The sequence below is a fragment of the Vicugna pacos genome, chromosome 17 (assembly GCF_048564905.1).
Source record: "Vicugna pacos chromosome 17, VicPac4, whole genome shotgun sequence".
Lineage (NCBI taxonomy): Eukaryota > Metazoa > Chordata > Mammalia > Artiodactyla > Camelidae > Vicugna > Vicugna pacos.
The window spans coordinates 34,446,204-34,470,747 of record NC_133003.1 but is presented as its reverse complement, the minus strand read 5'-3'; the positions used below and the strand labels follow the sequence as shown (position 1 = coordinate 34,470,747).

Below are 24,544 nucleotides of genomic sequence, written 5' to 3'. Positions count from 1 at the left end.
GTAGCTGTTCTTTGTGGCATGATCTTTAGAGATCTGGTAGCTTTTCTAAGGCCCACTTTCTTACCGTAGGAAAATGTACCAGCTTTTGCATAGTTAATATAATGGAAGGCTATCTGATGATTGCCATTCTGCCCCCTGGTGGTGAGAGTTAGACATATAACAAGATACCTAATAAGTGGTGGTGCTGTAGTAGGAACTTGGGCGTGCCTTAGTCATCTTTTTATCTATAGTGTGTGCTCAGGGATAACAGCCAACATTTGAGGTAGGTCCTGTTACTGTCCTTCTTTATCAAATGTGTATGTATGTTTTTTTTATTGAAGTGTAGTCAGTTTACAATGCTGTGTCAATTTCTGGTGTAGAGCACAATGCTTCAGTCATACATGAACACACATATATTCATTTTCATACTCTTTTTTGTCATAAGTTATTACAAGATACTGAATATAGTTCCCTGTGTTTTACAGTATGAACTTGTTATCTATTTTATATACACTGCAAATCTTGAACTCCCAATTTATCCCTTCCCACCTCCTTCCCTGCCAGTAACCATAGGTTTGTTTTCTATGTCTGTGAGTCTTTTTCTGTTTTGTAAGTAAGCTTGTTTGTCTTTTTTTTTTAGATCCCACATGTAAGTGATATCATGTGATATTTTTCTTTCTTTCTGTCTTACCTCACTTAGAATGACAATCTCCAGTTCTATCCATGTTGCTGCAAATGGCATTATTTTATAATTTTTAATGGCTGAGTAGTATTTCATTGTATATATAGATCTATATACCACAGCTTCTTTATTCAGTCATCTGTTGATGGACATTTAGGTTGCTGCCATGTCTTGGTTATTGTAAAGTGTGCTGCTGTGAACACTGTGGTGCATGTATCTTTTTGAATTAGAGTTCCCTCCGGATATATGCCGAGGAGTGGAACTGCTGCATGAGATAGTAAGTCTATTTTTAGTCTTTTGAGAAATCTCCATACTGTTTTCCATAACAGCTGTACCAAATTACATTCTCACCAGCAGTGTGGGAGGGTTCCCTGTTCTTCACAGCCTCTCCAGCATTTATTGTTTGTGGACTCTTGAATGATGGCCATTCTGACTGGTGTGAGGTGATACCTCATTGTAGTTTTGATTTGCATTTCTCTGACGGTCTCTCTTTATCAGATGGAGACACTGGGGCACATAGAGGTTAAATGACACCTTTAAAGTCATATAGTGATAGAGCCAGGATTCAAAGCCAGACACTTTGGTACCAGAGTCCTCTCACTCCACCCCTGTACTCCTGTCTCAGTTGAATGACTGCATGATGAATGAAAGGGATACAAAAATCAAACTATGCTGCATAGGACTCCTATTTGGAGTTCTGAGCAGACTGAAAAATTGAGTTCTTTTCACTCAAATCCTGAAACTTGAGATTTTACAACAAAGTGTTGAGTTTTGTGGTTCTCTGAGTGCTATGTTTCTCACTGTGATCATTCATTCATTTAACAAATATTTGTTGAGCACCTAATATGTGCCAGGCATTATCCTAGGTAATGGAAATTCAGCAAAGAACAAAGTGGGGGGAAAACCCCACTCACTCTCAGGTAGCATACATTCTAGTGGGCAGTTCTGATTATCTTCTGAGCCAGACATACAGTAAAATTTTATCTCTGAAGACTTTATAGTTATGGCCACACTCAGGAGATTGAGAACAGTCAGAGTCCTGTGCCTGGAGGACTTTCCTCTGCACGGCTGAAGGATGACTTGAGCAAGTCATTCTGGTGAGAACCTGAGAGATGAGACAGAATCACTCAGGCATCTCCAGTGCGGTGGCGATTTTTTGTTGCTATGGTAACCACTTCTCCTAGCATCCTTCTCCACCGCTACATCATAATTTTGACAGGACAATGTGAGTTTATGTACAAACACATGTCCTTTTCATAAAGCCCAGTTGGGGTGGAAGAAAGCTTTAACACCTGTGTTGTCTTTTTAAAGATACACAGTGTTCAGGCTAATTAAACCTGTGCGCAGGCTTCTAATTGTCAGTGCTTCGCTTGGAGTATCAGATTGCTTTGTTTGTAATGATGGTATGTCTTCAAGTGATGGGATTTTGAAAATATATATGTTCACGGGTACACCTAGCAAATTCTCACCTTTTCTAATCCCCAAACACACTAATTTTCACACCAGATTCTTTGAGGTTCACACTGCATCTCAGCAAAGATGAAACACTCGAGGGTCTAATGAGGCCCTCCTCTGTGATTAGATTTCATTCCTCTCACTTCAGCCTAAGTTCTTCACCAAAACTGTGATTATGCTGCACATTTTACATGTCAGAACTACTCATTTCGTCATCTTTTGTCGTTGTTGCTAACTTCCTAACATTAATGAGAAAGCGTTACTTAAAGAGGAGGTATGTGTTGAAGAGGCACGAATGCCAGCCTGTTATGGGTGATGGCTGGACGTTCTGTTGAGTTATAAGCGTAACATTTACAGAATCCAGTCCTCTTCCCAAGGGACACTGTGAGCAGGGCAAGGGCTTGATAGAATATACTTTGGAAAGTATAAAGCGGTCCTGCGTGAAAGATCCAGTATTAAAGGTTCTGGTGAAGTAGCTCTTTTTTCCTCCCACACAGCCACACATTTCCTCCCTATGATGTGTCCACAGTGTCACAAGAGCAATCTAGCCGTCCCCTGTCCCTCCTCTCAGGGCCATCATTCATTGATTTGTGTATTGATTCATTGATTAACAGATGAATATTAATTGGTATAGAACAGTGTTTACATCTTGTAGTGTAGGTGGTAGAAAATGACAAAACAGCATGTAATATTCCTTTGTTTATTAAAACTATTCAATCTATCCATTAAATATAGTATAATGTCTGTTTTACAGAAATGAAATTGTATCTAGTAATATATGTGTGCTGTTAACATATGTATATGTTCTATGTATTTTATCTGTGTTTGTATAATGCACACGTATGCACAGTTTGAACAAATCTATGGCAATGTTTATCTTTATGTGGATGGGCTGCCACTTGTGGATTTCTTTGCCCTTGTGTCTTCTGGTGTTTTTGAATAATGAATATATAATATATAATGAATGAATATACAATATTTTGGTTTAAATGCTATTTTGCAAATAATTTTTTAAAAAAATCATGCTTAGTATCTAGCAGTTTAGGCATTTGCTCTGTGTCCTTTTGTTTGTAGGGCTGTGTGCTGCTGGTTTGAATTTCTGAGAGGCATCGCATAGGCTGGGGTGAGGACAGAGGACCGGGTGGAGTTGACTGTCTCTTAGCGAGTTTTGGAAGCGGGGAAGGGAGGGAGAGAGGGAGGAAGGAAGGAAGGAAAGAAGGAAGGGAGGAAGAATAAACACAGGAAGGAAAAATACTGCATTCCAGTTTGAAGGAACAGGAGCACCTCTGTAAAGGCACCTCGTGAGCCTGACTTGGGAAGCATGAATCCAAACATGACAAATACATTGCTTCAGGGAGATTCATATGAAAAAGTGAATTAATCTTACTTTTTATGTTCCCCTCCTTCACGTTATATCAACGTGTAGGTTCATCTCATGTTTGTGTGTGAATCTTGTAATAATTTGACTTCAGTATGTGCTCAGAAATCTACACCATCCTTGTTCACTAGCATCTTTTGACTATTTATACAAGAGTTAGGAAAAGGTGAAGGCATTTGAAGGCAAGACACCTAACTAATATTTAACTAAAATGAACTACGTACGCTTTACAGAGAGAAAAAGTATGAGAGAATTCAGTTTGCAAAGGTAAAGCGAAAAAAAGGCAAAGCAAAGATTCACCCTTGCAGGGTTCAGGCTGGGGCACTGAGGTCATTTCTCTTTCTCCTGTCTGTTACGATGACTGATCAAAGATTGGTTCATCTTTGCCTTGATCTAGAAACGTGTATTGTGAAGAGAATTGCATCAAGTTCTCAGACTAATCCTTTCTTCATCATTTTAGGAAGTTGTCTTTTAGATTCAACCACAATGCTTCCAGCAATTCTGTAATGCCTGCTTTTCCTGTGAGTGTGCCTGGTCACGGCATTCCTAAAAAGAAAGTCTTTGTTGACCAAAGTCATGTCACATTAACCTCAGACAACACAGCCAATCTGTTGTATGTGGTTGTGAACCCTTGAGAAACACTTTGATGGGGAGTTAGAGTCATAGACCAGTCGATTCAAAGACCCAAGGAGAGGTGTGGTGGTTCAGAGACCTATGCATAGAAGATGTTGTTGTGCAGTGTACGTAAAACCCCCCAGAATGACTCTGCCCACTTGGTTAGACAGAATCTATTGCAGCAGCAGACACTTAAAAATCTTTTTTATATTATTTCCTTTTGATGCCTTGCATTAAGGTTTATGTGGAGCTGGAGGTGACTCAGGGAGAATATGTGACTAAGCTTGGCCAATCAGGATAGTGCTCCATCCTCACGGTCGCTGTGATTAGCTTAGGAGTCAGGGAATGATCCAAGACGAGCCAATCAGAATCAACCTGAGGACTTTTGCCAGACCTGTCAGAGAAGGGATTTCTGAGATTCAAAGTTACAGGCTTGAGCCTGTATGCAGCCACGTTGCTGGTGGGTGGGGAGATCTTACCTGGGAAAAAAACTAAGCAAAGCTAAGACTTGCAGAGAAATGTGTCAGTGTTCTGTTGTTTAAGGCAGAGCACTATTGACATTTTGGGCTGGATGAGTCTTTGCTGTCTTACACATTATAGGATGTTTAGCAGCATCCCTGACCTCTCTCCACCAGATGTCAATAGCATAACCCTAAACTCCCAGTTGTGATAACCAGCCATTTTCCTGGGTTTTGCCAAATGTCCTCTGAGGGACAAAAGTGTCTCCAGCGAAAACTACTGGTGGAAGCAACTGGGTCTAACTGAATTTGAAGACAACTCTTGGACTTTTTAGTTATTTGTACTATATTAGTTTTCTGTCGCTACTGCCTCTATGACCTTACTTCTGTTGTCATGTCTTTGACTAAAGCCAGGAAAGATTGTTCTCTTTTAAGGAGTCATGTGATTAGATTGGCCCATCCAGGTAATCCAGAATAGTCTCCCAATCTCTGTCCTTTACTTAATCACACCTGCAAAATCCTTTTGCGCTGTAAGGTGATATATTTACAAGTTCGGTGAGTAGACATAGACATCTTTGGTGGGGGCCTTATCCTGTGTACCATGTGCACTGATAAATTTTTTTTTTTGCTTGAACTAGATTGACTTGACTTTCAGTTACTACAATCAAGTGTTCACAGTAAAACATTTGACACCTAGTGTTTGAAACCTTTTTTTTTTTTTAATCTAGCTACAGATGATAGAATCAGATTTTTTTGTTTCTAACCCCCAGCACCTAACATGAAGCCTGATACACAGTGGGCCCTCCCTTTGGACTCAGTAAATGCATGTTAGCTCATCTTAGGTGCCAGGAAGAAGAGTTGTTAGAAACTCCACCACATGAATTTTTAGGCAGGGCTCTGGGAGAGAAAATGCAGAGAAAGGAAGTAAACATTCCCTGCAAAGAGAAGCAATTAAGTGCTTCTAAAGAGCTGGGGTTTCAGAGTCAGGTAGCAGGGAACAAATTGCAGTTCCCCACTGCTCCCACCACTGTGAAATAAGATAGTCGGGCTCTGTGTTGGCCTAATTGCTGCTCTTCCTTCTCTTCGGTTTTTTGTTTGTTTGTTTTGTTTTTTGGGGCGGTTTTTTGTGCATTGCACATTAAGGTAAGTGACTGATAAATCAACCCTGGGTGGAGAAGAATTTATTACTTTTGTTTTCCTTCTCAGAGCAATTTCTCAAGAGGAAATATATTTCTGGTCTCAGCCTGTGTGTTCTGGAGTCTGTGAGTTTTCTAATAGACACAAATCCCCTGGGAATTACAGTGCATTGGCCTGTAGCACATCCAACAGATCCTCTGATGCCTTCTGTGTCCTCGGAGACTCTCCCAGAGCCTCAGATTGGTCCTGCATCTTATGTAGCACTCACTGCAGAAGGGATGGCATGTGATGCATCAGCCCGCAATCTGAGGACCGGAGGATGCCTTTAATTTAAAGCAATCTAAGGGAGACTGACTGCTTTGGTTGAGCAAGTATTTCTCTTGGAAGCTCATTTTTTGTTTTCAAATACCTTAGAGAACAGAGAGACCTGAATCTCACATCCCTTGACTTGTAACATGGAACTTTTTGAAAGCTCTACTCTAGAAAGCAGAATAAACTGCGGCTAGCACCTCCGGTTGCCCAAAGGACAGCTGATAGGGGAGCTTCCCTGGCTTTAGTTGACTCGTCCCAAACAGAAGGAATTCGACAACCTAAACTCCTGCTTTTTTACTAAAGCAGCACAAAATCTTGGTTATAAAACGGAGTGTTTTCTTATAATGAGTGCACATAAATATTTCATTGATGCAATTATCTTTGACGTGAAATAATTCCACAGCCTGGCTGGTGCCTGTGTGAAGTGATAAATCTACTTCCTTCCCCCAAGTGATTTCTTTTTTAAAGAAACAGAATGTGTGTCTGAAACTGTGGTTTATGTGTGTACGTGGCTCTTTGTACCTGCTGTTTCCTTCCCTGGAATGTGCACGTGACTCCTAGGAGTAAGTGGTAATGAGAAAGGAAGACAGTGGGTTGTTTTTTGTGGTTTTGTTTTCTTGCGTTTTTCTTTTTCTTTTTTTTTTTTTTGGCAGTCAAGATGAAATAGACAAATGCTGGTTCAGTTGTAATTTCCAAACTCCCAGCAGCATACTTAATTAAAAATGCATTTCAAATTCTGAGCTCTGGCTGTATATAATAAGAGCTAGTAAATTCAGCTTTGCACCTTTGCACTTAAAAAAAAAAATTTGGCCTAAAGAGGAGGAAGGAAATATGATAAGGAGACAAAAAAAAAAAACTTTCTGATCCTTCAAAAATTATAACTGCTGCCTGTCCATGTTTTACTTTTACCTGGGATACAGAAGATTGTTACATACCATTTTTACCGTCTGATAAAAGTAATTGGCCCTTGACAAAATGCCGTTTTGCAAAGCATTGCTGATTAAAACTTATCTGAGTTCATTTTTCTTCCTAGACGGGTCTCCGTTTTGAGGGCATATCTATAGACTTTACCATATTTGCAAATTTGCCACCTTCTTTGTTTTTATGTTCTTCGGTGCTCTCTCTCTCACTCTCTTCTGTCATCTTGTATCTTAGTCATGATGCTGTATGCTGATTCTAAAGCTGTGTCTGTGGTCCCTGGTCTTTCTGGCTTTTCTAGGAGAACAAAACACCATCCTTAATATATGTAGTAATTCTCCAGGGCAGAGAAACAAAAGCAGCTGCCAGGTTTGGTGTCGGTGGGAAACATATTGGAGATGATCTAGATCCGTGCTGTGTGATGTGTGTGTCTGTATGTGTATTTCATGATCATGGTACCTCAGAACCGTCATTCAAAGAGACTGCTCTGTCAGGGAGGAAGTGACTGAGGACTTGACTTATCTGCAGAAAACTAAGTTAAGGGTCACTGAGATCGTGGAAGGATCTGAGAGTCTACCCCACGTATGAGCTAGTATCGCCCTATTATGGTTTCATGCGTGCTTTCAGAAGACATGAGACTCCTGGGTCAAAGATAGAGGACTTAATCACTTACAGCACAACAAGCAACAATAACATCATGTATGTGTCAGCTCCCCAAATTCCAAGGGGGCGACGTGAAGGGGCCCAGGTGGATATCGTGCACACTGGGTTTGCTTGGAAGCCCAAGAATCCTGAGTTTGCGGAATCGGCCTTTTTTATGCAAACCTGCTTTTTGTACTGGGTGGAGACAAGACCTTTTCCCTCAAGATTGCTCCCTGCAGGCACATCCCTGAGCAGTGGCCCAGGCAAAGAGTGATCAGGGCTTAGCATTCTTTGCAGAGACACTCAAGGCTTACGGCCTCTGGTGGATTGCCACTCCCAAGGGTCACCTAAGGCACTTTGATATGTCATATTGATTATAAAGCTAGCTGCCATTTACTGAGCATCACTGTACTCCAGGCTCACCGCACATGCTCTAAATGGTTTAATTTGCATCCTTGCAAAGCCCAGTGTTTTAGTGTGAATGTTTACAGATAGGCAAACTCAGACTTAAAGAGTTAAAACGGCGTTGCCTGCTCTGACCACTGCCGTAAAGTGAGACTCAATTACTTTTTCTTTTAGCTCCTTATATGTCTCTTTCCTGGCCCTTAGAACAGTAGGTCCTTTTATTTAAATCCCCCCCCCCCCGCTGTCTCCACCATTAGAATGAAAGCTCTTAAAAAGTCAAAGGCTTCATTTTGTTTGCTTTTGTCTTCCCAGCAGCTAGATTATGTGCCTGGTGGTGTGTTAAGAAGGGGTAGATCTTTTGAAATTCTGTCTGATTTGTATCCCAAGGGTTTGCTCAATGTTTAGCAAAGCACCTGTCATGTAGTAAGTGCCCCCAAAATGTTTGTTGAATGAATATGTAAATGAGTGAATGGACTTCCCCAGCTACTTAGTAACAGAGTCAGCCCCGGAACTTGGGTCTTTCTGGCTCTGAAGCCTCATACTTGATTATTCGTCTCTACTCTTTTCAGTCAGTGATGGAATCAGCCCAGTGCACAAAAATCCTTGGGACTTAGGGTTCTGTATCGCTTGCTTTAGTGGTTCCTACAGGGTAGGCAATAAGTATTATTTTGGAAGTCAGTTAGAAATGAGTTCAATTTAGTTTTATTTTTTGAATCTCTCTTGCAGCTTGATAGAAAACAGTGGGCGAGAGCAATGGGTGCCTCTCAAAGTCAGAAAGAACCGTTTTTACTTAACATGAGCCTCTCTTTCCAGAGCTTCCTGTGGGCGATAACATAGAGGGTATGACCAAGAATGTTGAGCTTCTTCCCCGGCTAGTTTCCATGGTGACGGTTGCAGCTTTGAAAGAGCCAGGCTGGCAGGGAGAGGAAGAAGCAGCGGACAGGGTGATGTCATGTCACGAGGTAACCAACATCCTCATGACCACAACCAGTAGGGTCTGTAGCCAATGACAATGGACAGAAACTGGCTCCTAATGTGTGAGGAATGGGTCCTGAAAAGCTGTTTTTATCTGTGAAAGCGAGATTTGCCTGTATTAAGGGTCAAGACTTAACAGTATTGTTACTTCTCTGACTATGAGTTGACAAAATCTGTATGAAGTTGGAGATTTTACCTGTGAGAGAGTAAAGGTGGACGGTGCTCACCTGGTAAGGTTCCCGGAGACATCCCAAAGCACTCATTGACAAAATTTATAGAAATACCCCAGAAAGAATTTCATTGACAACACATTTATAACGTGCTGTTCAGATAATCTCTTGTTATTACAACAAACCATCCCCAAACAAAGTGGTTTGACACAACAATTTCATTATCATCTCTCGGGCTTTGATGATTGTTCTTGTTCTGACTTCTCACGTGGTTGCGGTTCAGATGGGAGCTGCAGCTGGATTCATCCTGTGGGCTTCCTAACTCACGTGTCTGGCCAGTGATGCTGGCTCCTAGTTGGGACCTCACCTTGGGCCTTCAGCCTGCACGCATGCTTATGGCCGCTCCGCCTGGCCTGGTTTCCTCACCCAGTGGTGACTGGGGTCCAAGAGTGGGGGTGTCCGGGAGAGAGGAACTAGAAGTCTCTTAAGCCGTCAGCCTGAAAACTGGCACAGCATTGCTTCTGCCATATTTTGGTGGCTGTGTTGTCCAAAAGCCCACATTGAAGGGGAGGAGACGGAGACCCTGCTTTCAATGGAGGGAGTGGGAAGAAGCTTTTCAGCTGTCTTTTTTTTTTTTTAATCAAGGTATAACTGATTTACAATGTTGTGTTAATTTCTGGTATACAGCATGTGTATATATATATATACACACACACACACACACACACACACATATATATATTTTCACTTTCAAATTCTTTTTCCTTATAGGCCACTACAAGGTATTGAATATAGTTCCCTATGCTATATAGTAGGACCTTGTTGTTTATCTATTTTATATATATAGTTAGAATCTGCAAATCCCAACCTCCCAATTTATCCCTCCCCATCCCCTATTCTCCCTGGTAACCCTAAGTTTGTTTTCTATGTCTGTGAGTCTGTCTCTATTTTGTAAATAAGTTCCTTCGTGTCCTTTTTAGATTCCACATGTAAGTGATATCATATGGTATTTTTCTTTCTCTTTCCGGCTTACTTCACTTGGTGCGGCAGTCTCCAGGTCCCGTCTCATTTCGACTGTCTTTTGAAACCATCGAAGTGTGAACTCTGTTCTCTTACTGCCTTCATGGAGCCTAGAGACAAATCTGAAAACTACTAAGTGCTCTAAAAATGTAAGGAGGAAAGTAATGCTCAAAATCGGGGGTCTTCTAAACTGACCTAGTTTAAGGCTATGTCTTTTCAGTTATGCTTCAACTGTCTCCCTCCTGTAGTATTTTGCTCTTCTAAATCAAGACTCAAAAGGCTTGCAGAATCTTGAGGAATAACTTCTTCACATACTTTCCTTAACAAGGGGGTGATGGACAAAAGAGAACTTTCAGAAGTCAGAAGCTTAGACTTTTATGGGCCACAGTTCACTATTTTCTCATCAGGTAGTGTTTTTTGGAGGAGCTTTGACCATAAGGTCACTGATTTTGGAGACGGTTATGCCTCATAATTTAAAGCACCCCAGACAGTTCTAGGCAGGAGTGTCTCGAGTATGGCCTGACTGACAACAGTCACAGTTTGTGTTTCAATTAATACAGAGGCTGGTGTCATAAGTAAATTAGAGCTATTCAAATTCTTTTCAAATTGCTCAACTCAGAAACCACGTCTGGAATTTTTAAGCTATTACATGCAATGCAGAAAGTGAACACTCTTCTTTTCTTTTTTGTCCTTGTTTATTGTTTTTATTTTTTTCGATTCCACACGTAAGTGATATCGTATGGCATTTTTCTTTCTCAGAAAGTGAACACTCTTATTTGCTGACTGAGGAGGCCGTATTGGACATCAGCACGCTTAAACACATCTCTACTGGATAAGAAATGGAAAGGAAGGCACTGAATGCATCTGGTCTTGCTAAAAGCTCACGTTGGCAAAGAAATCCTGATGTTTTTGCTTTGTCTGTAATTTTGCCTTTGTGTTTTCCCAAAACTCAACTCTGATGTTTCTTTTTTTAAAAAAAAAGAAAGGTTTAACTGTTTCGGCCTCCAGTCTAGTTCTTCCAATAGCTCTTAAAAATGGAGGGAAACCTCAGAAGAATGAATACAGATGGATGAATCAGCTTGCTTTTAAAGGCAGAGACCTGGCAAAAGACAGAGCTTCAAAGATAAGTTTTCTTGGAGGACTCTGTTATCCAGTGTGCTAGGCTTGGACTGGAAACAGGGATGGCAGGTTTTCATTTCCGGTGTGTCCGTGGCCCCCTCTGCCTTGGAGATTGGTTTAAGAAATGTGTCAGGCTGCCGTGTTCCCCTTATCCTTTTTATATGTGGGCAAAGCTGAGAGGTGGTGATATGGAGGCAGAGCACACGTTTCTGTCACACAAAAGGGGACAGAGTGATACGACACATGTATCTGTATCCACCTGTCTCCATGTATCCATCTTTATTGGAAAACGGCTGACTAGTTTTCAACTTAATTTCTACCAGGCTGAAGCTGCAGTGTGGGGTCTGGCCCATCTTCTGGAGTTCAGTTAGATGAGAACAGTTTGTTACCTCTTATGAAACTCAGGTTTCTCCCTCTGAGGCCACAGAACCTGTAGAGGATTGAGAGAGAGGGTGGGAGAGGTGGAAACGATTCTTCCCTGCTTGGCTGGATTCGCCCTTCCTTCAGATACCTTGGCAGGTGGTGGAGAAAAAGAGAAGAGAGGGACGTGCTGAGATGAGTGCCGGGTCTCTTCGCAAGCCTGTCAGAAGGCATGGAGCGCTGTCTTCTGGCTGTTCTCTCTCTTCCTTTCTCTGTTTTCTTTCTTCCTTTGTCTTCTTCTGCACTCCCATCCAGCTACTCTTCTCCTGTCCCTTCCTCTTTTCTCAATTTATTTTCCTTTCTTTCCCCCCTCTTCTCCGCTCTACCAGTAACACACTTCCTAATCGTAGTGTTGACTTAAGTCCTAATTAGAAGAAATAAATGACTAAACCCTTCTTCTCAGATTCATTTTTAAGAAGATAAAGTGTTTCTGGATTATTGAGAAAAAGGCATTTCTCAGCCATTCTCTCTTTCCTCCATCACTGAGCACCATGGCTACACCTCTGACCCAATTCCCTCTCTTCCTGCAGGCATAGGGACACTGGCCATTCTCCTCACTTTTAATTTCAAGTGATCAGAGGCTACTTATCCCAATGAAGGCTGGCCTTCTCCCTCTCCTGGCCCTCACTATCTTCTCTTAATTCGCTTTTTTAGAAGTCCCAGCATTTAAACGGGATTAGTTTTTTTTTTTTTAAGGAGGTTTTGAAAAGCCAGGTTGCATCTCATCTGTAAATGGAGCCATCTTGAAACTCAGGGTGAAGAATGTTTAGTTGTGCGAGAGGCATTGATTTTGCCAGACTGATTCTAAAGATGATTTTTAACTTATAGAAAGTAGGTTACATCTGCCGGGCTGATGACTTTGGTAAATAGGTCATGTGTAGAACTACGTCCAACTCCATGCTGTCTGCTGATGATGCTTTTTAAAATATGTTTACAATGATGCTCTATCAAATGATACTTAACTCTTTGCACCTGTTCAGTTTCATATGCGTCACACAGTGTCAGCCCAGGGTCGGACTGGCATGGCCATAACTTCGGGTTTTTACAGTCTGATTGTCAGTATTTTATTGACTTGCTTTCCTCTCGTTCAGCTTTCGATGCAGTTTAAAGACTTTACTGAGAAAGAAACTTGAGAGAGAAGTTTTTGAAAGGCACAGCTGGTGGAACATCTTTTATCTTCGTGGTTTAATAACTCTCTCTTCTCCAGAGATGCTTTTGCCATCGTGATTGTATATTTTGATTATTTACAAAGTGCTTCCGTAGGGCATAACATCAGCCCTGCAGCATATGAGTAATGAAATATTTAATTTGGAAGTGTGAAATGGCAGGTTTAGTTTGAAAGTTATACCTTAGGAGCCCTGCCAATCATCAGTGGAGAGAAGTTTCCAACATCTAAAGTTCGGTCAGACTTTGGGGAAAGAAGTTCCTATACTATCTGTGATAACTAAGGCATGCTCATTCATGTTTGATCAGTGAGCTGTCATCTCCCCAAATCCTTTGCCAGGTCTTTATCCTGTTGCCATGCTCAGACTGTGGTTCACTTGAAATGATGAGTGAGACCTACAGGTGGTTTGTGTATGGAAATTTTTTGTTCATGCCTCACAAAGATGGGATTATAGGAGTGGATTTAAAGCACGTTGAGCATCCTGCCTTCAGTGCGTCCTGTTGAAATGAAAATAAGATGCAGAAACTCATTCTCAGGGCCAAGAGGGCCTTGTGGGGTCTGGCCCCTTCCTGCTTTATCAGTTCCGTCTCATGGTACACCTCCCCTCCCCCGCTCCTGCAACCCCCCCTATCCATTCCACTGAAATCAGCAGAAGGGCCACGGTTTTCCTTAGAATCTATGCATTTCCATGTCCTCTTCCTGCATCTCTCCCTTCCCGTCTCAAGCCTGGATCCTTGTCATCTTTTACTCCCGTCAGGACCACCTCTTGTTCCCCACTAACATCCCAAGCTTCTCTCTGCCCTTTTCACTTGGTGGATTCTGTTGTCATCTTGTCTGTTTCCCAGCTCATTGACACAGGGGACCTCAGCGCATTTTGGGCAGTTTCCCCTTTTGTAGCACTGTGCTTGGCACCTGGGAGGTGCTTAATCCACATTTGTTGAATCCGTGAATGGAGCTGTCAGCAGATAGGTTGGGAGGTCCCTGGAAAAAGAGAACGCAGATTGGCTTTCTTGACATAAGAGAAACCACTTTTGGCCTAAGCCATTTTGTAAGCTAAGCCTGACCACAGTGCTTGCCCTTGAACAGGTCTCAGTAATTAGTGGTCTTAGGGGGAGTGAGGGAATGCAGAAACAAAGGAAGAGTAGTCAGGAAACAGTAGCTCAGGATGATAACTGTACACTGAGACCCTAGACTGGTTGGAACATAAGGCTTGATCATGTTGGCCTTTTCTGACCCTCGTGACTTCAATCAGCTAAAGCTTGTACTCTGTCGAACTTGGCCCTAGTTCCATGCTGAATTCTCTTCTGCCCAAGCTCCTTCTTGAGTATGGATGCATGTGCCCTTAGCTTAACACTTCCCCAGTTTTGCTGTTTGAGGAGCCCCTGCCTTGGAACAGATCCCCTGTGTTCTCCTTTCTTACTGTAAATAATAAATCCTTCCTCTTCCCTTCTTCCTTCCTTCTCCCTGTCTTGGGTGTGGTTGTGTCCTATGGCTGGACACCCACCAGGAGGTGAACCTAGCCGTCAGGTAACAGCCTGGCTAATTTCATGAAGACAGAGGCTTTAGTATAGGTAGCTCCTCATTCTTTCTGGAACAGTCAGTAAATATTCCAATGAGGCTTTTAAAAAGGCTGCTCAGATTTTGCTCACTCATGTCAACAGTTGCCATGGGTTCCTATTTCAGAGCACGGTTTTGGGGGGTTGTTTTTTAAGCAAAAATTTTGGTCCTTTCAGACACAGGCTGCATTTTGATAAAGATAAGATTATATTGTTTTAAATCCCATCTGTAAAGCAAGGTGAAACTTAAACTTGCCTGTGTGCCATCTCATAGTTTCCCTAACAAAATGAAGCAAAAGTGCTATTTTTTAAAATATCTCTTAGAAAAAAAATGGATTGGAGAACTTACTTTAAGCCTGCCGAACTGTTGAACAGAAAGTACTGAAAGGCCTTTCTTTACACCCATAGAGTTTGTACCTTTAGAGAAGCATTTGTTAACTCGTGGACTCAGGATAGGGTTTATGCCGAACCTCTAGTTCATGCACAGAACTAGACTGCAGATAAGGAAATAATCTTTCTACCATAAGAATTTTCCTTTGTTAATCCATAAGATTATAAGCATCCTGTTAGATTCCACACTGAGAGCACACATATGCGTTAGCCCTGTCTAAAGAAGAAAGTTGAAGTTCTGTTCCATGCCACCGAGCTCAAAGTTCAGTAGGTTGTTTGATTTTAATATTCCTTTTTCACACACAAGTCATCTTTGGAAGGGGACACATTAAGGTCTTGTCATCTCGGAGGGTGTGAAGATGTCCAGCATCTTTTGTGGCTTGGCTTTGGAGACTTACGGCTGTAGATTGAAGGTTCTGAGGTTGGTTAGGATAGTCATGAGAATGTCACCCAATGTGTGTGAAAAAGAAGCATCATGATCAGTGACTGGACTGCCTTTGCACTTAACACGGTGTTGTTGTGGTTGTTTTTTGATTGAGCTAAAATTCATGTAACATTAAGTTAACCATTTTCTCTAAATTATGCGTATGTGCATAATTGCTTTTTGAGGGGTTGGGTGTGTAGTTAGTATCACTCCTCTTAGGGGTTTACCAGGATACTCTAGTTAGAATTTCAGTGGATTCCAAAAGCATCTCATAGCTGGCCTTAGTATGCCCCTGAGTACTAACCACTTTGTGAAACTTTGTAGGGCAGAAAAAATAGTTAAGCTAACACACTAAGATTTTTTTAAAAAATTACTTTGAATATCACTTTATTATCCAAACGTAAGCTTAGACACCATTTTCTCTTCAAACGGACTTTGATTAGAACATAGCTCGATTTAGCACCGTGAGATTGAGAGTTTCTATGAAATCTTCTGAAATTCTCTGCGTCATTGTCCTACCTAGCATTTGTATGAAAGTAATGTGAGATGAATTGTGACTGATCCTTAACCTCAGCAAAGGTTTCCAAAAATTCAGCCAGGCAGAGCCATTTTTAATTGATTGGGGATTTGGGGAAGCCACTAAGGAGTTTGTGCAGCAGTAGAGAGCCGTATGTGGAGTCTAGGAGGGAAGTAGGGATTAATGTGGGGGGAAGGTAAATATGATACTCTGTGCGCATCGCCTGCAGAATGGAATGAGATGCTGTCTAATGCATGCCGGAAACAGAGGAGAAACATTTAGCTCGTTAGACAGTGTTAATGTTAGTGCTACCTGTGCCATTAAAAAGAAAAAGAAATCTAAAAAAATGAATCTTTACAAGGTAATGCATTCAGGCACACAGGATTTCTCAGGAATTGATGAAAGTAACTGTTGACAAAGAAACTGACCTACAGTAGCATTCCTACATTTCAAAACCACAGAAACCCCCATCGACTCTTTTGTCAAATGTGCATGGTCCTTAGTGCCAAGTCAGATGAGAAAAAAAAAAAATCAAAATAATCTGTCTGGACAAAGATAATTGGAAACAGAGAAGATCAGGGGCAGGAGAAACCTGACAAGTGGTAATGTCCAAAACAATTCTGAGGACGTGTGTGCAAAGGACGCAGTGTAGCATAGCCCGCCTGATTGGAGCCTTTCGCTGGGAAGGATGGGTGGTCGACCCTGGGCAATGCGGCTGAGTTGACACCTGGAGGTGGTGCTCGTTTGGTAACAACTGTGTCTAAGAGAACTGGAAAGAGCTGAAGCCTGGAAACAAACTGCAAGTGCACTGTGTCTTCTAAGTGTGACAGAGCACTGTTCAACGATGAGGTAAGTAAACCTATTCATGTTGGTGAACTCAAACATAAAGAGAATGAGGCAGAACACATGGCCAGCTGGACCTGCACAGTATTGCTCAAGGAACTATATTTTCCTATGAGGATTGTTAAAAGAGAACAGCGAATTGGTGACCCGTTTCTGTCTTCCACTCCTCACCCTCTGCTCTGCGAGATCCTTCATTAGTTGAGACACTTAAAAAGCAAAGTAAGCAATAAAGGGCTGTTAGGTTGTACCAGCTTTCCCCCAAAACCCACGGAATTCCAGGCAAGTGAATTTCCTGCAGCAGCTTTAAGGCCATCGATGTCTAAGAAATCCCCAGCTAACACCAAAGTTAACAATTCCCAGGTTAATGGGAATTTGGGTAGCATTTTAGTGAGTGTTCACTGCCATTTGCGATGTAGAACTCATACCCCAGAGGTTCATTTACCCAAGCAAATCATTACAGTCGTGCCCTGCCTCTTACCCACCCACGGGCATCCCCGTCCACAAGGGGGTTAGACTCTGTACATTCTTCGGTGTCACCGCAACCTGAAGCGAACCTACCACTTTCTATCAGTATGCCCTTAGGCAAGGTTTGTACATTGTGAGTTTGATATGCCCGCAAGATACCCATGTAGCAGTATCCAAGGGCAGCTGGTGATGTGGAAGGAGCTCAGGGGAAGGGTCCAGCCTGGAAGACTCATTAGCATAAAAAGAGTCATTGATGCCTTGGGCTCAGGTAGAATCTAAGGGCAGTGCATCTAATGGAATGAGAAGGGGCATCAGGAGTGTATTTAAATTGTCTTGGACAAGGTTTTACTGGGACTTCATACTAATCAGGGAGAGAAGTTGTCCAGGGCAGTCTTGCTAGTATTTGAGTAGATAATTGACTCACTAGTCATGGGTCCCCCCTCACACCCCACTCTTGGGTTCAGCGTCTGCCCTCCTGGTGTTCATTACTCTATAGTTAAACTCACTCAGCATTGGAGCAGCTGTCAGCTTTGCTCATCTTCTGGTTCAGTAGTTATACTGCACATGCAGCAGCAAAGACTGAAAAGCCAGCCCCCCTCTGCCCAAACAGTAGGAGAAGCACATCACGCCTTGAAGCCCAAATGAGGCAGACTGGCAAGTACAGCGTGGATCTCCTGATCGTGGGGGGTGGCCTGCCTCCCGAGGCCCCTCCTCTCGGTGTCTCTGCTCCAGATTCTGCTTGAAAGTATCCTGTGAAGGCAAGTACTTTCAGTCATTCTTAGCAGGGAGGCAGCCCTGCATCTCAGAGATCTAAGGAAGAAAGTTTCTCACCACCATATGTAGAGCTCAAGCTTTTAGGAGTAGAAATTTTAAAAGGGAGCTGCCTATTTATTCATTGACTTGACAAGTACACACTAAAGGCCAAGGCTTTAGATTTTCTGCTGCCAGTACAAACAAGGTCTCTGCTTTCAGGGAGCTGAGATTCTGGAAGAGATAGGCCATAGGTAAAATAAATAATTACTGGTGGTTGAAGTTCTCTGATAGAAAATAATTGGGTAATCTTCTTTAGCTAGGGAAGGGCTCTCTGAGGAGGGACATTTAAGCTGACTCCTGACAGATGCAAAGGGGTAGATTTGGGAGAATCGAGAACAGATAAACAATTGCAGGGGAGGGTGTAGCTCAGCGGTACAGCATATGCTTGGCATGCACGAGGTCCTGGGTTCAATCCCCAGTACCTCCTCTCAACATGAATAAACCTAATTACCTCCCCCAGCCAAAAAAGAATAATAATAATAATAATTAACAATTGTAAAGGCCAAGCTGGAGAGGCCTTGGTAATTCTAGGAAGTGAGAAGAGTGTACTGTGTGTGAGATGTCTCTTGGGGTAGGCTACGAGTTACCCCATGACAAATGACAACAGTGACCCAGAAGAAGGCGGTGGTGGCATTGGACTTTCCTTGGTTTCCATTATAGTCCTCATTTCAAAGGCATTGGGTTCCACTGTGAAAACCCTTCCCGCCTAACGAGTCCATCCAAGAGGTGGTTTGTTGTGTGCGTGCATTGATTTTTAAAGATGCAGGGTGGCAAAGTCTGCCTGTAGCCGGGCTGAGGCCTTTGAAACTGACACTTAAAAAATATGTGTATACAAATTCTTCTTGACGTTTGGATTTAGTGCTGCCGTTGTAGGAGACCAGCAAGCATATGTACCGAATACCGATCAGAAAGTTCCCTCAGATTTGTCATCTCCACTACAGCAAATGCTCCATCCAGAGCACTGAGCCAAGAGAGCAGTCAGAGCTCCGTTGTTTCAACCGGGATTTCCCAAGGACCACATCCTGGGGAGAGGTGGGTAAAAAGGAAAAAAAAAAAGCAGGCATGGGCATATATGCAGGCATTGTGTGGGATTTGCATGTGATTTGCATAGCGCTTGACAAGCTGAAATCTGGTCTCAGAAAGTGTTCAAATTAAAATTTTATCACAGCTACCAGTGCAGCTATTTCTTAATATTTCTCTCCTTTTTATATTCTTTTGCTCAGACGATCTGCCTGTGATGCATGTATCTTTTTGTTAGACATTACAGCTATGATTCAGAGCATCAAAGAAGGAAAAAGGGGAAAAGTCAGGATCTGCCAGAGACCATTTCTTGGCAAATGAAGTTTATATTCAAGCCCTTCCTAGTGCTATTGTTCAGTCCTATATAAAGTGCCTTTATCTGGGGTCCTGTCTTGGAAGCTCAAGGAAGCCATATGTGTGATAGGGGAAAAAAAAGCAAAAAGTGAGTCTTGTGTTGTAAACTACTTAGATGCCAGTTCAAGCCCTAGTCTTTTATGTTGTGCAATTTTAGGTAAGTTACTTTGTCTAGCGGGACCTCAGTTCCTTCATTTGTGACTGAGGATAAATACAAACTTCAGAGGGCTATTGTGAAAATGAAACAGTATTTACTCTGGATGGAGCACCTAGCCCAGGGCCGGCAATTCACATTGCTAACTTGTTTATGTAAACTGTCCGCAAGCCATATGGCAGGACATGGTTTTTGTCTCCCAAATTTGGTGATGAGCCATGGTGGTGGCTGCAGTCCGTTGACAAGTGATCTGCGGACCCCAGCCCTCCGTGTTCTCTAGAGCTGGGGAGTGTCTGGAACACTTTGGTTTTCTGAAGAGCTGTGCACATCTTATAAGTACTCACATTTGTGCTTAATATTTAATTAACACATGCATTGACTTCATTAGAAGCAATTAGAGAAACAGCTTCAGGTAAAGACATTTTGTGAAATTTCTGGACGCGGGGTTGTTAGCTACTTATGTTTTCAATCCTTTGAGGGTTTCTTGTACGATGTTTTACAGTCATTTTTAAATTTGCTGATTCCTGCTAATTATCAGAACTGCTACCTGAAACAGTCACAACATTGGGGTGAAATTAGATACACTTGTTCTGTTTTATTTATAAGTAGATCTCGGGCAGCTATGGAATCCAAAGCTTGATTTTTAAAAATATTTAAAATGTTAGATCCATTTTGTGCAGCTGTTAGCCAAAACGACACCCCCATTAAGGTGACAGCATAAAATTTGTTGTGTATTATTTAAGAGCGTTCTCAGCCACCATAGAAGGAATCATGTTTTTAACTTACAAGCCAAAAGAGTGAAATTGTGCCTAATTAAAATAAATTTTGAAAATCTTACTCCTCCCTTCGGGGCAATGGTTCTCAAACTGGGGTATGTATCAGAATCATTTGGAAGACTTCTAAAAACACAGATTTCTGGGCTTCCACTTTCAGAGCTTTTAATTCAGGGATCTTGGGGACCCCTTGAATCTGGGCCAGGGAGTCTGATGCTGAGTGCAGGGACTGTATTTTGAGAACCACTGCTCTAGGGGAAATCTGTCAGGGCTTATGCAGAAGAGTTTCTCTCTATCTTGTTTCTTTATTGTGCCTGTTTCATGTTGGGGAACAGTACTTTTTGCTGAGAATCCAAATGTGTATTTCTGTTTGGCTTTTCACTATAATTGCTTCAACTTGGGAAATTGGGTTTATGGTATCTGGTAGGAAGGAAGCCAGATATGAGGCTCATATAGACATGTTTTAATAGGTGGATAAGCTGTTCTTTAGATGAAAATAGGCTTTAATCATTTTTAGTTATCAGTGGGAGTTCATTTGTTCATTCATTCAACACATATTTATTACGGACTCCTTATGTACCAAGTATTGTTCTAAGTGTTCAGGACACTCCATGAATAAGGAGGATAAAATTCCATTTCTGATGGAAAAGGAATTCACTTCCCCTCTCCCTCCCTCCTTCTTTCCCTCTCTCTAATGGGGTTGAGGTATTAGCTGGCGCATGGGAAGGGGTGGAGGGAGGAAACAAATGATAAATAAATAAATCATGTCAGGTAGGAAATGTCCTAAAGAAGAAAGCTGGATGTGATTACAGAGAGTGACGGTGACAGAGGGCTATTTCACACTGGGACAGCAAGGTGGGCTGCTCAGGTAAAGTGAGTGTCAGACCTGCAGGAAGGAGGAGATATGTGTCTGGGAATCTTGAGGGAAGGAGGGTGTTTCTGATGAAAGAAAATGCTTCCAGGATGGGGCATCAGGAGTGTCCCTGCTGCATTTGGAGAATAGCAAGGAGGCCAGTGCATTTGGAACCCACTGGGTGAGAGGGAAGTTGGATGATGAATGACCATTGGATTTTATCCTAAGTGAGAAGGGGTGTCCCTGAAGGGTTTTAAGGAGTGCAGTGGTAGCATCTGCCTCACCTTGACAAGGAGGAGCCACCTGGCTGCTTGGGGAGAGTGGAAACAAGGAAAGCATCCGAGGTGATGTAGGATGAGAAAAGGGTGAGTACGACACTGGCATACTTGTGTGACACTCATGGCAGACGTCACCAGTCAATCACAGAGCCCTTCCCAGTGGTCTGAACCTGGATTGGGATGACTTCTCAACACAGCATGCAGCCAGAACTGAGCTCTTGGAGTCTGCCCAGAATATGAAATCTCATTCTGTCCGTCCCAACAGTTCATATATCAAATGGCTTTCCAATGCCTTATCTATCCTTAGAAGAGCTCCAGACATCTGCCCCAGCAGCGTTCATGAATCAACAGGATATACTGAGCATGGTGAGGCAGAAAACTTAAAAAGTGCATAAATAAGTACACTTGGTAATTTCAGATCGTAAGTGCTATGAAGAAAAATGACAGGATTGAGAGCTGAAAAATGGGGAGTTGGCTATTTACATAACAGAGCAAACAGAGAAGGTCCTATGGCAAGACGGACGGAAGGAAAGTGTCTAGGGCACAGAACTGTTTTCTGTCAGTTCCCACGTATCCTTCTGGTCCACACAGACTTGAGCTCTGCAGTGCTCTCCCTGTGACGTGATTGGCAAGTCTCTGCATCCTTTGATGGGAGTGATGCCTGAGTGATTTCTGGACTTTATCTTAATACAGCTCTCCGACCTAAAATACCTCTCTTCTTCTGCACTGTGTCATTTCTCTAATTCATTTATTTCTTATCGTCCTTTTTTCATTTTGCCATTACCTACATTGAGGAAGATTGTGTGGGGGAATATCTCAGAATGGATTTCACATGACATTTATGTATTAATAGGTTTATTAGTTTGGGGACTTTTTCCCCTCCCTGTTTCCCTCCATAATTATTTTTTGTAATAAATGCTCATTTAATTTACTCAATTTTCCCTTGTGTACAAGCGACCTCATAAACAAAAGAAATTTCTCATCTTGTACCCTGATAATGTGTAGGCTCAAATAGACACGTAGAAAAAAAATCATTCAATGGGAAAAATAAAATATAAAGGAAACCAGTTGTTTCCTCTGTTCAGAAAGACATCCAGCCAGAGTGGTGAGTAGTCATTGCAGTATTTTGTCATGGCAGTCTTTGGTTGTAAATAATAGATTTCTGCTCTGTTAGTATACATTTGTTTTATTGCCTGTTGGAGGGCCTTGCTTTGAGAAATGGAACCAAGGGCTTAGTCACAGGAGCACGGGTGAGGGAGAAGCGTCAGGGCAGCCACTCTTTGAATCTTTGCAGCCTAAGCATTTCCAGGGGTGTTATACTCAGCCACAATCAGTTGTCCGTGTTGTCAACATCTGTCTTGATTAAAGGACTTAACATTGAGTCATTTATGTTCACTCCTCTTGAGGGTGGCTCTCCAAGCTTTGGTTTACTCATCTGCAAAATGGAATTGATTGAATCTACCTTATTGGGTTGCTGTGAAGGTGAACCCAGGGTGGTCGTGATGGGAACAGTTCACATTTGGGGACTTAATACCCTCCAGGGCACTTTACACACCCCATTTCAGTTGATTCTTGCGATAGCTGGTGAGGTCCCCATTGCTGTCCCCATGTTCCTATTGAGGAAGCGATGACATAGAAAGTCAGGTGAGCTGCTTGGGGACACGTGGCTGAGTGCCAGCCCTACACACGCAAAGTGTTTCTACAAGGAGAATAGCTGCTGGTGTTACTGTTTAGATTTAACTTGAAAAGAAACATAGTTTGGATGTGTCACAGAGTATGGGAGGTCAGATTCCTGATGCCTGTTGTTTTCTGTTTGTTTAGTTGTTTGGCTTCGTTTCACAGCACTAATTGTTGTCTTTATTGTTTTTCTGCTGATTAAAAAAAAAAGTCAGTTTACAGTTTTTTTTACCCGTTTTTTTCCCCTCCTCTAGATGCTTTGAATATGGGCAGTACATACTGGTCCTCTTGGCTCAGGCCATCTTTGGGCCATCCAGGAAGACGCACCTTGACTCCCCTTTGCGGGGAGGGGAGTAGACATTTCAAATAAGTCCATAAAGATCCTCCAGGAAATTATGATTGTGAACATTCCTTCCATGTCTTCTAATTTTTAGCATCCTCAGACTCTCACTTGGCTTTCTTGGAAACATGGCCAATTTGTGTGCAATTTTTTAAGTCCCAGGTGTCTTGGAACCCAGGAGTATATAGGGCAGTGAAGACAAGGGTCCAGGTCTTAGCTCTGCACATGAAAGTCACCTGATTTTAGGAAAATCTCTGTTTTAGAGTCTCAGCCCCCATAGCTACACCTTGAGGATGGTGGTGATGATGATACCATGATAATGTTGATGTAACTGCCTATCTCATAGGGTGATATGAATTAAGTAAAACTTTGTAGGTCAAGTCAAAGCCACTGTAGGCTTTTATTCATCCTCTCAAATAATATACTTCATCTTCTGTTTTCCCCTCAATATTTAGTTTCCCCTACAATGTTCCTTCCTGCCTCCTCCGCCCCTTCTCCATTATTTCCATCCTTCCATCTGTCCAGCAATCCATCCACCCATTCTTCCTTCCACACACCCATCCATCCATCCATGCATCCATCTATCCCTCTCTTCAACTTTGAGTACCAATTTTACCAAATGCCCTTTTGCACCTTGGACTTGCAGCAGTGAACAACTTGTCACCAGTTACAGTGTCATGGCTACAAGGATATTGCTCTGTACGATGACCATCTAGATTTATGTTTCTCTTACTGTCTTGTGTTTATTTTCTGTCTCCCCCTGACCCCCTAGATTTTTCTCTTAATGCTCTAGGTGCATCCCCCATGTCTAGAACAGTGCCTGGCACAGAGTGAACACTCAACAAATGCTTTGAATAAATGAATGGATCCCTACTGAAACTTAACATGCAGGCAAAGTGAGAAATGGATGAGCCTGTACTTTACAAGGACCTGATTTTTTTTTTTTAACAGCTTTGGTAGTTTCAGAATTGTTGTAGCAGAAGATAACTGTGAACAATTTGCAAATTATAGTCTTTGGAGGTTCAGGAGGTTCTTGTAAGTGTGGTCAGAACTGACTTTCCAGGGGAGGGAAGACGTGCTGAGGTGATGTGACTCTGGGGTCTCACACCCGACTTCGGTCACGGGGATTCCACTCTCCTCTGATTTAGGTATCTGGCTTCTACCTACGATTTGATATGAAGAATGGTTTCCCTTACTGAAAAGTTTCATTTTAGATTAGAAACTTCTTCCCAGGCAG

At 42.2% G+C, this 24,544-nt stretch overlaps 1 protein-coding gene and 1 long non-coding RNA gene across 15 annotated transcripts in view; both read left to right on the top strand.

Moving 5' to 3' along the window:
• The window catches only part of MAGI1 (membrane associated guanylate kinase, WW and PDZ domain containing 1), a 574,222-nt gene that overhangs the window by 258,658 nt on the left and 291,020 nt on the right, over positions 1-24,544 (top strand). The window contains exon 1 of one of the 14 annotated variants that reach the window (XM_072941633.1): positions 8,888-8,943. The exons of the other annotated variants lie outside the window; for them this stretch is intronic. Within the exon in view, the coding sequence (XP_072797734.1) occupies positions 8,934-8,943 (10 nt within the window). The 5' untranslated portion in view covers positions 8,888-8,933. Of the gene's footprint in view, positions 1-8,887; positions 8,944-24,544 lie in introns of those variants that run through there. 14 annotated transcript variants of the gene reach the window in all.
• LOC140686789 (uncharacterized) lies at positions 8,954-11,142 on the top strand. Its single transcript, XR_012060708.1, has 3 exons — positions 8,954-9,186; positions 10,177-10,295; positions 10,906-11,142. It is a non-coding gene; the product is annotated as an uncharacterized lncRNA (long non-coding RNA).